The 16,385-nt window shown below is 48.5% G+C and overlaps 1 protein-coding gene across 6 annotated transcripts in view; it reads right to left on the minus strand.

Moving 5' to 3' along the window:
* ZFHX3 (zinc finger homeobox 3) overlaps positions 1-16,385 on the minus strand; it is a 244,097-nt gene that overhangs the window by 84,611 nt on the left and 143,101 nt on the right. For all 6 annotated transcript variants that reach the window (XR_012374614.1, XM_073880062.1, XM_073880064.1 and 3 more), the window contains one exon: positions 12,198-12,429. Coding sequence is in view for 5 of the 6 variants with exons in the window: in XM_073880062.1 (XP_073736163.1) it covers positions 12,198-12,429 (232 nt within the window). In the remaining variant the exon portion in view is untranslated. The remainder of the gene's footprint in view (positions 1-12,197; positions 12,430-16,385) is intronic.

Raw genomic sequence — 16,385 nt, forward strand, 5'->3', positions numbered from 1 at the left:
CACACACACACACAGAGTTCTACATCACACACACACACACACACACACACACACACACACACACACACTTCTACATTCCTGATTAAAGCGAAGCCCAGAGAAAACAGTACAGTATGGCAGAAGTCTCCCTGGTCTTATGTGTTCTAAGGAAGCCTTCAGATCTGCCTGGGGTCTGGGCACATGTCCGTGGAGAATAAAATGGCTGAGGAATTAGATCAGGCCTGTCTGTCAAAGGATGGCTATACACGCACATCAGAGCCAGGTCACTGGCCCTTCCAGAGTGGGCTAAGGACCTCTGGGCACGCAGCAGCAGGGACACCAAGAGAACAAAGGTGTTAGGGCACCGAGCCCTTTTTGGATTACAGTAGCAGGCAGTGAAATGAAATTCCCATTCTAGAAATGCACATCACAATCTTATACACCGAGCTCTGTGGGACGGGAACGCACGTCAGAAAGAAGGTGGAGGGTGGGAGGGTACGAAAGGTTCTGGTCCTCTGCCTGGGTCACCCGCACACACACGCTGCCCAGAGACAGTGTCTCATTCTTGTGCTTGGTGTTTGTTTACATTGTAGCAGAGACAACGCATCCTCAAGTCAAAAGGACAAGTCTTTCCTGTGCTTCACACTCAGGCGATGAGTCACCAGTTAAGGATTTTGTTTTTGGAGAAAAAAGCTGCTGACCCCTGGGCTAAAGCAGAGGATTCCAAAGTGCTAGGCTGAGCCCCAGGAGCAGCCTCTAAGCAGTTCAGGGTCAGTGGTGCCCTTTCTACCTGCAGTCACCCCTTTCTTCGCTGCCCCGCGGGGTGATGGGGAGGGACGTAACTCCCATCTGAACTATGGTGGACATGAAGATTTCCATAGCAACCTGACTAGTGTCGGTCATGCCGTCACCTCCCTTTCTCAGACCTTGCCAATGACTTCCCATTTTGACAGGAGCAAAATTCAAACCCCCATGCCTTGCCAGGGCCCAAGGGATTGGGCTGACTGAAAGGCATCTCCCCGCCCTCTGCCTCCCCGCCAGCCCTCTGCCTGCCCTCCTGCCCTGACCCCAGCCGAGGGGCTTTGGGCTTGCTGGGCCCCTGCCAGGACCGCTCTCACTCACATCCTCCCGCTCAGCTCCAGTGTCACCTCCCCAGAGAGACTTCTTCCGGGGCACCTTATATAAAACTACTCCACTGTCTCACTCAGCCCTGTCTGGCTCTATTTTCACAGCACCTTGCACACATGATGTTCTGTATTTGTTTATTTGGTGTCTGACCCCCCGACGAGAAGAAGCCCAGACTCTGCGTTGACTCCTCTGGCAGACTCCCCAGAGCCTAGAGAGGTGCCTAGCCATGCTAAGGACACGTCCATGTTTGCAGGGCTAACAAACCCCACTTCCGGACTCAAATCAGTTCCCTCTTCACCAGCCGTAGTTCTTCTCTAAAACCAAGAAAGTTCAAATCTTGTCTTTTCCCTACCTATGCCTTATCTTTACCTCTTCATTTCCCAAGTCTACGGTACCTGCTCCTCCCCCTCGTACCTTCCCTTTTCCACCCTTTTTCAAGAACTGTGGCCCAATTTTCATTTTGTTCTGAGTTTTATTGCCAACATAGCCATTGTTGTTGCTTTGTTAATCATTCGAGACCCACCAAGCCAAATTCCAGCTAACGTCTGTTATAAAATTCCAGTTGTAAGACCATAAAAATGCCCGGAGTGGACACAGTTTGCATGGCCAAGGGCGGGGCCGCATCCTCCTCACATCAGGGCCTCACAAGGCTCCGGTGACAGGCTGGAACCACTCGAGTAAAGACCCCTGCCCCAGCTGACTGGATTAGAGCTGCCCTCTTCACTCCTTGGGGTTTCTCAATGCTTTTGGAACTGACTCACACAAGAAAATCACAAAGGACTCTGAAAGTTGGGAAAACCAAGTAAATTACCGCCAAGCATCCGAGAAGACCCAGGCTTGCACTCCGAAGCATGCAGAGTCACAGATAACTGTTGCCCCTTTGCTCGTCTCAGTCTTAATGGGTTTCTTCACTTCCACACTGAGAATCGTGCAATGGACCACATTCCCTTCTAGATATGAAAACCCCTGTCCCTGAGGCAAAGTGCTACTTATCCCTTGGATGAGTCAGTCAACCCACAACAAGGAGGGAAGACACAGCGGGCAGAGCACTGCCCTGAGCCTTCCTTGGCTCCAACTCCCAGCTTAGCTGCTGTCTGGAGCTGCACTGTCCATGAGAACTTTCTTCTGCTCTTTGTAGTGTCCAATATGGCAGCCGCTAGGCACATGAGGCACTGAGCACAGACAGCCCAGAACACGGGGCACCTAGAGACTTGAGATATCTACACTTGGCTGTGCTTTACACCGCTGCAGGAAAGGAAAGCCCTTCTGGAGGTTGGCTTGGAAGCCTGCATCCCAGGCTCACATTTGGAAAGATCAGAATTGGGAAGGAGGATGTGCCCACCCTATGGACACATGGGGATAGGCCCTAAATGAAAGTTATTAAGGGTGAAAACCTCTGCACTGGGGCCTTTATATAATGTCAAGCATGGAGTATCCAATGTGGAGTCAGGTAAAAGCAAAGAATAACAAGTCCTTCAGGTACTTCCAGCAATCCAAATGCTTTGGACGGAACCCCAACCAATTCACACCATATAGAATCGTCTGCCCTAACAGGTCATAGAATACGGCAAGGCCCTGGGGGCATTTACCCCAACCAGAGCAAAATAAAAACAAACAAACAAACAAAAACAAAACAAAACCAAAAACCCAGGGCTACCCAACATTGTCCACAAATCCCATGAGTTCTGCTTGCCCCTGAAAGCACCAATGGGCAACAGTAAGGAGTCACTATGGCTATAAATCCCTCCCGCACACATCTTCGACACAACCAGCTCGCTGGAGCACCCAACAAGGGTAAGTTTTATTGATGCTGAGACTGTCAGGTTTCACGGGCATGAGAATATCGCTGCACAGGGCTGGCTGGTGGTTCCCCGGGGTCCCCGCAGGAGGAGGTTTGAGTGGAGGCTGTGTCAGGACAGGCGAGAAAAGATGGTGACTTGGGCTCAGTGGGCATGGTGCTCCGACCCCTCCCCAGAGCTGACAAGTTTCCTCCAGCACTTCTGCCCCCCTCTGGCGTCCCCTTCCAAGGAGCTGGCTCTGCTTCCTCACAGGCCGGGGGCCTCAGTGAGGATGGAGGCTGGAAGCTGTGGGGGCGCTGGGAGGGACTGACGTCCTGCGTCTCCTCGACTTCCCTTCACCCCTGTGTCCACCTCCACTCCTACCCTCCCTCCACATCAAGACCACGTAAAAAGGAACATGAAACAGGCCTCGGATATCCTCAGAAAGCCCAAGTTACAGACTGAATTGTGTTCCCCCCCAAATTCCTATGTTGAAGCCCTAACCCTTCAGCTGCTCAGATGTGAGTGTCTTTGGAGACAAAGGCCTTTGAAACGGTGATCAAGTCAAAGGAGGCTGTTCGGGTGGGCCCTGAACCAGTCTGACTGGTGTCCTTATAAGACACACACACAGATGCCAGGGAGAGGGACGCAGAGGAAAGGCCACGTGAGAACAGGAGGCGGCTGCCTACAAGCTGAGGACAGAGGCCTCGGGGGAAACCAAACCTGCCAATAACTGGATCTTGGACTTCCGGCCTCCGAACGTCAAGAAAACCAATTTCTCTTAGTTAAGCCACTCTGTCCATGGTATTTTGTTACGGCAGCCCCAAGCAAACTAAGGTGGTCCAGAAGGAAAAACTCTGTCCTAAGCTCAGGATTTTAAACCACTCAAAACAGTGGAAGAAAAGAGCACAGATTCTTTTTTTTTTTTTTTTTTTTCCGACTTCATGAGAAGACGACAGTTTGGGATAAAATTTTAAGTTAAAACAACGGGTCTCTTCCAAGAAAAATCATACACTGTCCAATTTTTAATATTCTAACTGAAGCAAAGGTCAAGGATCTTTTAAAAGCAATCAATAGCTCCTTTTGTTAACATATACACCAAAGGTCTCAAGATAGTCTTGAGGTACAGACTATAAAAAGCCCTTCAACATGCACTCTGAAAGACGCATCTTTAGAAAGCCCGATCAAACTCCCTCAACACTGCTAGGAGGCTTACATGCCTCTCTAAAGCATACTGCTCTCATACGGAGAAAAGGTAGCAGAGAGAGAGAGATGGGAAAGCAATAAAGAACATGCCCACCCGGCCTGGCAGAAAGCAGGTAGGGGGTGGGCACCATGTTCTTTAAAATGGAAGCCAAAGAACGTTTTAGAAAACGCAGCTCAAAGCCAGCCTGGGCCTGCCTGAAATCTGAGGGATCCCAGGGAGGGTCCCAGCCCTGCCCAAAAGAACTTTCTCAATTATTCTATAAATCTGTACTGTCTACCAAGGTAGCCATAAGCCACATGTCCCATTAAGCACCTGAAATCTGGCTGGTATGACAGAGAAACTGAATTTTAAATTTTCATTTGACTTTAATTGGATTTAGGCCTAAACAGCCCCATGTGGCCACAGAGGCCATACTGGACGGGCAGGCAACGTATCTGGAGAAGTTCCCTTGCGGCTCTCGAGGGACCCAGGGACCCAACAATCAGGGAACTATGGGCAGTGCTTACACTGATTTGGAAGGACAGAAAACTTTTCACTTCTAGTTGATGTTTAAAAAAAAAATCATATGTGGCTATAATTCTCATAATTGGGTCACAGTTTGAAGGGGGTTCCTTAACATCTCTAAGTCTGAGAAGCCTTTGAGCTATTTCTGTAAGCAAAGGGATGCATGTTCTAGTTTCCTCCCTGGCCCCCAACCAAGGTCAGGAACAAGTTTAATATAGAACCTAAGTAGCCCAAGAAATGGATTCTTTGCACATTTCTAAAGGCAAGACAAATACAAGTCATTATTTTCTCTTGAAAAATACATTTGGGCAACACAAGAGGTATTAAGTGCAGAAGCTGGGATGAGGGATCTGCACACATGACAGGGCTGTTTCCTGAGACAGTGGTCACCACAAGGCCCCTCTCCTCAAATGAAATCCAGGCACAGAACTCCAGCCCCCAAAGCAGCAAAAACACCCCCTCACTGGGTAGCCACCCATGTTCTCCTCAAGGTCAAGGTGCACACTTTCAGATTCCTTGGATACCCCTTTGCAGAGGTGAGCTGGCATACAGGTTTCACTAAAGTAACACTTGGTGTGATATGTCATTCTAAGTCTCCCCTGGGGGTTCCTGTGTTTTGGGGCTCTCGGGTATGCCCTTCAACAGGGCACCACCCAATGCTGACCCTCAAAACACACACACACACACACACACACACACACACACACACACACACAACTCTAATTCCAATAACCACCAGCAGGTGCCTTTTTTCTTTTTTCTTTTTTTTTTTTCTTGCAGTGCCCCTTAGCAGCAGCCTCCCTAGAAGGCAGTGGCCATGATGCTGCTGCCTCTCAGAGTGGGTCACACTGGGTGGCCGTGAGGGCACACACTGCTACCTACCCAAGAGGACGGGATGCAGGACAACTGAGAGCCACCGACCAAGAGCAAGGCTAACCGGTCCAGCAGTGTGCAGCCACAGGGACAGCCCGCTGTCCGGGGCAACGTGTGCTCCAGTGGTTTATACTGAAGTAAGACAAATAAACACATCCCTAGAAGCTTTGAACATTCCATAAAAACAAATCAACTAGTGAATGGCAGATCTAGAATAGGTTTTGAATAATTTCTAAAAAGGTCAGTGTCTTGGTGTGGATGTTAGTGTCTCCTGGAGAAGACAGAGAAGAAAGAGATGACACGGGAGGTTGGAGGCTCTGGACCCACTGCCCAGGCGACTACTATGGTGATGTCCCATCCTCTTTAGAGAGACCCTTCCAGACCAGGAGCACAGGAGAGCCGCGAAACTGGGCTTTGCACGTGTTCACCTTCCAACAGACCAGATCATTAGCTTATTTTGCAGAGAGCAAACAGAAAAGTTTAATTGCCCTTAATTACCCAGTTCAAGAAGGCTCCAAGATAATGGCTCTCAGATTTCTTGCCTGGTATCAACGTAATTTCCCTGACTCTGGCTTCATTATATTCCTAACTTAGAAGCAACAGCCTCTCAAAGATGCCTTTCCGTAACAGACACTGAAGTTCGAGAGCAGGCTGGGCCGTCACCACAAAGGTTTCTTGTCTGAAGAGTCAGATCCTTGGCTTCCACACTGGTCTGGCGGGTGGGGGGGGGGGGTATGCGAGGAAGGAGAGGGGAGGACACACTAGCATATACTTAGAGGAAGGACTGAGACGAGGAATATGTAATCAGAAGCCATCACAATTACAAATGTAAATCAACAGGCAATTGGCGCTGACCTTTGTAGATTGTTAGAGGACTAATTAAGGCAAATCAGGAACTCTGTTCCAACAGAAAAACAAGACCGTGTACACCCTAAGAACTCCTCCTGTCCTTTCCACGTAGATGCAAAATGCAAGAGAATCAGACAGTAATCAAACTACAGATGCTTTCCAGTGACAAACAGCAAACTATCTCCATGAACAAAAGACAACCGAGACTTACTCCCTGATATACTGTGAGTAACTGCACTGGTGTCTTTATCTACAAGCACCACGGATACGTGAGCTCTTGCCATGTGCCTGACGCTCTATCAGACTCCACAGAAGTAGATCCCACCCCTGAAGCAGCCAGAGACCTGAATTACAAACTTTTGTTTATTTCAAAGCTTTCAAAGCTTTAAGAAAAATACTTTTCAAAAAGAGAAGCAAGGTAATCAAATGAACAGAACCAAATCACATTATGCCATAAAGTCCATTTTTTCCTTTAACGATATCATACTCTCCTTCGTGCTGATCCATCATGATCTCTCTTTATCCGTGTGTTGTAAAGCATCTTTCCCAAAAGCACACTGAAGTTTACAATCCTATTGTCTACACAGTCCTTATCAGAGAATATATTTAAGACAGATAAAGTCACATTTTCTCCACTCCTCCATAAGTGCTTTAAATTTCACTCCAGTGTGTTTGATGTGCTTTTACGTGCAACGTCTTTAGTTAGAAATATGTTGTCCCTATGCCTTCCCCAAGTCCCATCAACAAGACACAGCAAAAAGGAAAAAAGAAAGAACGTTGCTGTTTGGTTTCACAAAAACAATGCTTCAGAATTACGGAACTGGCCGTAACATGTATCAGTGCTATGGGGAAAATTACACTAAAATTGCATATAATTTAGCTACTTATGAAAAAAAAAAGATATACTTCATACTTAGTATGAAGGGCAGCCTTATGCCAATTTTAGAAAAATAAAAACAGAACAAAATGAGACAGTTGAAGAGAGAACATTTTCTTACTCTCTTAAGCTGTAGGAGTTCAGCAAACCTTCCTGAAAGTTGATTTGAAAAAATAATCCATCAAGGGAAGCCAGTGAGTGTTTCAGTACGGGTTGTCACCAGATCCCCGTCATCACTTGGCCGGACCCTGCCTTCTGACCCCAGGAATTCACGACCTTGAGCGCCAAAGATGGGTCAGTAAAGGGGGATGCCAGCTTCCGCCCCAAACAAAATATTCTCTTAGACTCCAACAGTTGTGTCCTCTGTAATCTGAGTCATCATCTGATCCCCTCGAATGCCTGGGCTGGCGTCTCGACCAGGGAATCCGCATGGAGAGATGAGAGGAGACGTCAGCGGCGTCCCCCACTCACACACAGTCTTGTACACAGTCGGCATGCGATCAAGAACCGTTCAATGACATCTGGGCAAAGTTTGGAGATCTAGGACTATGTGAAGGAAAAAGTAGTGAAGGCAAGGGTGAGACTGAAAAACACGGAAGAGGAGGAGGAGGAGAAGGCAGGCGGACAGCAGGGGCACAAAGGGCCTCTTTGTCTCCTTGAAGCTTGGGGCACCGATAGAGTGAAATTAACTACAGTTTTACCTGGGAGCCAGAAATGCCTTTTTAATAAGCAAAGAGGGAAGCCGATCCTACACATGACCCACCTACGAGCGCTTTCCATCTTTCAAGAGCTCCTGGTCAACTAAGGGGAAGTAAACAGCCAGTGACAGGAACTGAGAGACATAACCCAGTGTGTCAGCACCTAACAACGGGCTTTCTCTACCTCTACCTGCTTGTGCGGATAAAATGAGAAGACCAAATCGCAACAAAGTCCAGACACTACTTGGTCTTGCAGAACATACACTCAAGTCAACAACCACACAACCAGGCCAGGGGAGACTGGGAGGTGGAGGGAGACCTCACCTGTTTAAGTTACTCCCTTTGCTCTGACCTGTGTATTTCCAAGTCGTTTTTTAAATGGGAAGGCCCACTGTGTGTCTGTCTGTCTGTCTGTCCGCCTCTCTACTGTGGGGGTGAGGGTGGCAAGCATAACCACAAAACTGTCACACTGGGTTAAAGATGATACAATACAGGACGTGGCTCACCCACCGACGTAAGGGTAAAGCTTAACCCCATGCAGGACCACGTAGGGGACAGTAGCCTAATTATGAGCACACCTCCAACAACCGAGACTTGGCCCTCTGGTGCAGGGCAGGACCTAGATGGTTTATGTCTGGCCATGAGGCCTCTCTGGGGGTTACGTGATCGGTGACAGGGGTGAACCCTGACCACGACCACAAAGAGGTGAAGGGCAGCGGAGACCTCCAGTGTTTCCTTCTCCATACTTCCAAATTCACCTGGGTTGGCAGACTATGCAGTAAGCTGGACTGACTGGAAAACATACTGACTTAAGGGAACAGGTAAAATTTGAAAGGCTGTGTTTGTCCACCATCGGGAAGAAACTCTTCTAGTGTTCTCTCCACCAGCCGCAGCAAGGGAAGTCTGGGTACCTGCAGAAGGGGACAGCAGACGGAGCTCAGAGAAGAAAAGAAAGGGATTTCTGCTGTAAAACTTTCTGGTGCGTGGACAGCAGAGGAGGAGAGGAGGGAAGAAAGACCACCGTCCTTTAACGAGATGTTGACAGGAGGCCAGTAGAGAAAACTCTAAACAGCACACCAGTTACATGCAGCTCACAGTCAGAACAAGCAGAGTCCCCAAAAGGTGCTCAAAGACTCCCCGAGGCTTCCTTACGCCACACGAATGACGTTTCCCGCTGAAGATTAATGTCCTGACCCTTACGTGAGAGAAGAGAAAACCGGGAATATAGGATCAAGTCTCTGTTGATAAATTTGAAGTTGATGACCTTCGGTGTCTTCATTCTGTGAGGTCCACAATGTCCCTTTTCTTAAAAAACATTCTTTCAAGAAGTTAAAAGCCAATCCCTCGGGGGAGGGAGGATATATTTTAAGATGAGTTGTCATAAAGGGGTTTCTGAAAGGGCACCCAGTTACTTTTAATGTCAATGTGAATATTACCTAATAATTTGTCCTTCTGTCATGACTGAGGAGTAGGGACGTAGCTGGAGCGCGGGTGGGAGGAGGGCGCAGGGTGGGGAGGGAGGAGGGTGGAGAGCAAAAACATGACTTCAGGCCAAAGACAATACAAAAGGATTTTGAAATACAGAAAGGAAGTCTATCATCTAGACTAAAGTTGCTCATACACTTCAGGGGGAAAAATAACTCCTAATACGCATTAAACGAGAGAAACCCAGAAGGCAATGGTGTAAGAAAGCAATTCCAGAGCGGACTGCATAAATAGAAGTATTACATTATAAAACAGGGAACTGTTTGTTCCAGTCCATAGACCCCGGGTGAAATGGCAGCTGTACACTATTTAGTTTGGGGCACCTCATTAATAAAAAGGGAATTCTGAGTAGAGTGAAAGAAAGAATTGAAGGGCGAAAGGGACCAGCTTTTAACAGAAGATTAAAACAATGACGTGTGCAGAGCTGGCAAAAAAAAAAAAAAAGAAAGAAAGAAAGAAAGAAAGAAAAAAGAAAAAGAAAAAAAAAATTTAAAAACAACAACAACGAAAAACCCAACCCTGAAATAAACAGGTCTGGGTGGAGGAAGGAGAATCCTGTAAAACGACTTTACAGCGAAATAATGGGAACGGCAGGATCACACAGAGGCCAAAATGTGGAGGACGGGGACCCCCAGAGCCAGATGGCACAAGGGGACAGATGGGTCTGTGGGCGCCGGTCTCATCCCCCGCTCCTGAGAGCACACACACGGAGAGATGTGCACACACACCAAGCAGAAGCCCCGGAGATTACGACACGTGAACTTTAACCAGCAGGGGCATTTGAAAATCAAACGGGAAAGGACAGTTTTGCAGTGACCCAGAGGTGACGAAAATTATCCTGGTACCCAAGAAATGAGCCTGGTTCCCGAAGAAATGATTCACCCAGCCTGCCAGGAAGACTGGCCTTTCCATGGTGATAATGAAACCTCAGCTACTCCAGCAGGGAGGACATAGTCTCCCACTTCCGGATATCCGGTCGTTTCATTTACTTGGAAAAAAAAAAAAAAGGCAAAGGAGCAGCTGTGGGATGGGGGCAGGGCAGGGGGCAGAGGGGTCAGGAGGGGCACCTCCAGGAAAGAACGAAGCTGAGAGAGCAACTGATCTGGCAGGGCCTTCAGAGATTAGGAAATGTCTACTCTGGCAGAGGGCTAGCCATGAATTAATCATTTCTAGTACCTAGAAAATAAAAAGTTGTACAAGAAGGTAAATGAAATTATAAAACTCTACATGGCTCAGCGGTGATTAATATTTATAGAGTCAGAATAACGAAAACACTGAATATTAATATAACCCCAAATTATTATTTAATCATCATGGAAGGCGGAGGGAGGGGAAGACTGGGTATGCAGGGGCGGCTGGGGAGTATGGTGGAGGGGGTGGAGGGATGGTGTGTGTGTGTGCGTGTACGGAGTTTGGGGCGTCTGTGGGTAGGGTGTGTGTGAGGAGTGTATGATTTGTAGAATGGTGTACTAGTGAAATCCTCACCTTTCAGAGTAGAAAGCCAACACGGAATGTCTAAAACATAAAAAAAAGAAAGAAAGAAAGAAAGAAACGGTAGTAGAAGCACATTGAGAAATATGGAAATAACAAGAGTAGCAAAAGAAACAAGTGGAAGTTGAAAGCTATTGCTCTGGGCAAGGGTATGTGGGAGAGGGAGGGTCATGCCATTTTTTCATTACATTTCTATAACTTGTTGCCTTTAGAAACTATAAAAATGTGAAATTTGGTAAAATTAAGATGAAAAACCCCACTGGGCCACCACAGCTCGGTGGCAAACGGTGCAGCGGGTGATGGGCGGATGAAGGAAAGCCCTGAGTCTCCGGTGTGGCCGGCCGGTTTAACAGCATGCCACCAGGAGAGTAAGTCTGGAGAGGACAGTGGTGAGCTCAGAGTCTATGCCGTGGCACCAAGGAGAAATCCAGGGAGCTACGTGACGGCATCTGGTAACGCCGGGAGAGCAAAGCTTTAAAAGGCCGGGAGCCAAAGGCCAGGGCCTAATGCCCGGCTGACGTTAGCATGTGGGGCAGACTGTGGACCGCGAGCCAGGGACAGGCATGGAAGGATGCTCATGAAAAGCAGGAGGGCAAGAGAGAAACACAGGCTGGGAGCCCAGGGAAGGGAGGTGCGGGATGGGGCCGGGCGATACTTCCAGAGACCACAGAAAGAAAAGAAGGCGGCCTAGCAGGTAGCTACTGGATTGGGTAAATCCAACATCCGTGGTGGCCTCTGAGGGTGGTCTGATGGTGGGGGGGAGACAGGCTACGGGGAGCTGGGGCGTGGACTGGAACGAGGCGCCTGTGGCAGGAGGACAGGCCCGGGGTGGGGGCAGAAAGCGGCGAGGTCCCCCCGGAAGGCCCCGACCCTCGGCAGACAAGCAGGCGGCGCGGGGCCATGACTCGCAGAGCCACCTCGACCCCCAGTGAACACGTTTACACCAAGCGCTGGCTGTATGGGATCCTCTCGGAAGTTCAATCCTGGGGCCACAAACCGCCCACTCTTAGCACCGGGCCCGAGATCATTTAGCATTTGCTTTATGTCCCTCCGAAGCAACACACTGAACGCGGAGTCTAGAACCAGAGAAACTGGGGGACAGGGGACAAAGCAGCTCCAGGTGTCCTGTTCCCTGGGAAGCGGCCCGTGACACCTGAAGAAAAGCAGTGCTGAGTTCCTTTGGTTTAAAAAAAAGGTAAGGATGCTCGCCATGTTCCCCCCGGAACACAAGGGTCCCCTGTGAAGTCGGGGACGGGCACGAGAACCGGCAGCGGCCAGCCACAGGCTGCCCCCCACCCCCGGCCTCCCGGGCCCACAAGACCACTCACCCGGCTCGGTGGAGGGGCACCTGCGGATGGTGAAGATCTGCCCCAGGTCCTCGTCCTCCTCTGGGAGGCCCTTCTGCAGCCGCTGCAGCTTGCGCAGGCTCTCGCTGCGCTGGTGCTTCATGGAGCGCACGTGCTGGAGGAGGTTGAGCTTGGCCTTGGTGGAGTAGTTGCACAGTACGCAGTGGTAGGAGCAGCTCTCGCCCTCCACTCCGCTCTCGTGCTGCTGCAGGTGCTGCGAGGACAGAGGAGCGGGACACGCTGTGGGTAAGCCCCTCGGAGCCCGCCACTGCCACTGCCCCGCGCGCCCACCCCGGACCGGCTGCAGCCCCGCGCTGAGACCCCTCGAGGGGTGGGTCCGTCGCCTCCAGCGCACCTCCCTCCAAGGACCAGCAGCCAGCGGACTCGCGTTCCCCAGTCCCCCCCCCCACGCCCCCCCCTCCCCATGGCTTTTCACAGGGCTGCTGCTGACGGATCGGACCCTCCCCATGCCACCCGGGTCTTCCCGGCACGATGATCAAAGGCCCCCCACCCCTCACCCTCCAGAGAGTCCTGCTTTACTTAGACGAGGGCTGGCAAACAGTGGCTCGCAGGCCAAACCCAACCTGCTGCCTATTTTTGTAAATGAAGTTTTAACCGAACACAGCCACCTCCGCGCATCTGCGTAGTCTCTGCTTTCAAAGCACCAGACTTTGAGTCGCTGCAAGGGAGACGGCCCGTCCCACAAAGCCTCAGCTATTACTATCTAGCCCTTTTGCCGAAAAAGTTAGCCAAACCCTGCTTTAGGTGACCGCCAAAGGGTCACCCTCCCTGTACCGAATCCCAGGTCACTAACACAAGGCCAAAGCTGCCGTCTGGCTTTTTCACAGGAATGACAGGTCAAGTTTTTATACTTAGAACCACAGTCTATGTGGAGAAACTAAAATTAGATTTTCCTTTGGATTAAAAAAAAAAAAAAGACAGAAAAATAAACTTCTCCAGACTGGTTCCCTGTCAACATCTGAAGGTCATTTGGCTGTAGTGCATCAGATGGTCAAAATTACACCCTTCCTTGTGTTTGTGTAGATACAGTACCGATTCCAGAACAAGAAGGACCCAAAGGTGGCAGAAAACAGGCACACACAGGATTCAAGTGAGGGGAGCAAGGACAGGAGAGGTCATGGAAGCAGCTAGTGGACCCCAGACTTGTGTGTGCAGGAGGAGAATCAGAGATTATCCAAGGACAAAATCCACAAACTTTTCGTGCCTCTCTGAGAAGAGGATGAAAGCTATGGGCCCTGTTCACTAACCACTGGGGAAGTGACATGCTCCTAGTACAGAAAGGATATGTCCTTCATTACAAATGACCCATTTTAGGAGAAGAGGGAATTTTTCCATTGACTGCACATAAAGCAGGGGAAACAATTCCAGAAAACTTAAGTCAAGGATCCAAGGTTACCGAGCTAGTTAGTGGGAGACGGAGAGAGAACCAGAACCAAGGTCTCCTATCCCCCAGCATCCTTTTGGAGGAGGAAACTCAGATCATGTGTTTTATGTGCTTACATTATTACCCCCTTTCTCTGCACCCACATCCCCAGAACCCCAGAGCCTGGTCCAAGGACCTACACAGAAGACACAACAGATGCCTTGGAAATAATCTGTGTTGTCCCTCTCCTTTCTGACCTGCGCTTGTCCCATTCAGGGCCCACGTCTTGAAAACTGTTGCTCATCCTGCTTGGACAGCCTTCTTATCCAGATTATAATCTGAGACCCTGAGAAGGCAGAGCAGTTAGAGTGCCCTGCACTCCACCCAATATTAAAAATACCGGAGTGGCCCTACCAGCACTTCCTATCAAATGACACAGCTCTGAGGCTCAGGTGCTGATGGGTATATATTTTGCTCACTGGAAAAGTATGAAAATTCTGGAAGCACGTTTGAGCCTTACTGCAAGAGGAAATATGAATGCACCAATGTTGCAGATAAATCATTGTGGGGGAGGGGAGGGAGGAGGCCCAGGTTCTCAATCATGTAAACTGGCTAAACCAATCCATAATAACTCTTGCTCTGAGGCCAAGGTATAGGTAAAAATGGAAAGGGCTTCATAGTTACCAACAGAGAACAATCCCTTCTTTCGCCCCAAACGGGTGATGTGACACACTCAGGAGCAGAGCTTTGCAACAACACGATACCCCAACCAGGAACAGCTAACCTAGAACAATTTCTCAACCGGAAGGGGTGTGAAGAACCCGAGTTCAATGTTAATTGGTAAGGCAACTATAACGACTGATAATAAAAAGCTACTTTTCCGAAGGGGTACACGCACCCTGATGTTTATAGCAGCAATGTCCACAATAGCCAAACTGTGGAAAGAGCCGAGATGTCCATCGACAGATGAATGGATAAAGAAGATGTGCTCTATATATACAATGGAATATTATGCAGCCATCAAAAGGAGTGAAATCTTGCCATTTGCAACGACGTGGATGGAACTAGAGGGTATTACGCTGAGCGAAATAAGTCAATCAGAGAAAGACATGTATCATATGATCTCACCGATATGAGGAATTGGTAATCTCAGGAAACAAACTGAGGGTTGCTGGAGTGGTGGGGGGTGGGAGGGATGGGGTGGCTGGGTGATAGACGTTGGGTAGGGTATGTGCTATGGTGAGCACTGTGAATTGTGCAAGACTGTTGAATCACAGATCTGTACTTCTGAAACAAATAATACATTATATGTTAAAAAAAAAAAAAGAAGATAGGATATCAGGAAGGGAAGAATGAGGGGGGAAATCGGGAGGGGGAGACGAACCATGAGAGACGATGGACTCTGAAAAACAGACTGAGGGTTCTAGAGGGGAGGGGGATGGGGGGATGGGTTAGCCTGGTGGTGGGTATTAAAGAGGGCACGTTCTGCATGGAGCACTGGGTGTTATGCACAAACAATGAATCATGGAACACTGCATCACAAACTAATGATGTAATGTATGGTGATAAACATAATTTAAAAAAAAAAAGCTACTTTCCTTGAAATAAATTTGAGCTGATTTTTTTTTTTAATGGTTTATCCCCCGTTTGCCTGGTCTGAGACAAGGCTCCTTGCAGAGGATTTCAGGAGGATGGAATGCACCAAAGCCCTGTTTTCCTGAGGCTGCAAGCCTGGGGAAGAGGAGGGTCTAGTGGGCTAGACGTCAAGGAAAGGGATGAGCTTGCCCATGTTCATTCTCCCCGACCTCTCCACAAAGTCCCCCCCAAAAATGCCAGAAAGTGGCCTAAGATACTCCTGGGAGCAAGGGTTTGGCTTGGGATTAAGGAGCAGGAAACTTTACAAGAGCCCGTACAAGGAAATGTGTACCATTGTGTTGACTCACTGAGACCAAAAGAATTACATTTATTAGTTTCAACAACAACTGATGAAATACAAGATAACAGAGAAAACAGCCATGGAATCCAAAGCAATAAGTATTATCAAGGGATTTCGGTAATATTATCAACTATGAAATCAGAACAGGAATCACTAGAGCTTTACCCCCAAATTCCCATTACCTTCCTGTGAGACAGGGTTTCCTTGCAATAAGGCACTGAATCTTAAATATAAAATTTTAATATGGATATGAAGGTTCCTTTCCAAATGGCTGGAGTTTCCAATCTCTGAGCCAGAAGAGAGGATTAACATGGCCAAAACGGAGTTAGATGGGAGTTGAGATGTCAAAAGTCTTTTGTCCTCAAATCCATGGGCTCTTGGGTAACAGAACTATATAAATCCTCAATTGTCATGAACATCATACTGGGAAACTCCTGATTTAAAAACAGTACGATGAAAACGTTCCAAAACCATTCTACACTTGCACTCATGGTGGCCAATGGCAATCTCTTATGCCACGAGGAGTTCTTCTGTCTGCCATTTGAGAGCCATTTTGGAAGGGAAATGGACACATGCTACAAACGGTAGAGGAAACGAGGTGAACAGAGCCAAGGCCTCCTCCCCGATCCTGGTCTAGGGAATATTTAGTCTTCTCTTACAGGCTTGCACAAAAGCCTCAATTCAAAATTCCAAGCTGGCTTTTGAACTCCAGGCTCATTCTTTAACACACTAAAAAAATAAAAAAAATAAAAAAAAGGAAAAAAAATCCAGAATAAACCATTTTTTGGTTGTCAGGAAACACCTGCTTATAAAGGTTACATTCCCAACCCCAAATCAGGCTCACAACCTG

This window comes from Callorhinus ursinus, unplaced genomic scaffold, assembly GCF_003265705.2.
Source record: "Callorhinus ursinus isolate GAN/ISIS: 27379988/994484 unplaced genomic scaffold, GSC_fseal_2.0 scaffold37, whole genome shotgun sequence".
In the NCBI taxonomy this organism is placed as follows: Eukaryota; Metazoa; Chordata; class Mammalia; order Carnivora; family Otariidae; genus Callorhinus; species Callorhinus ursinus.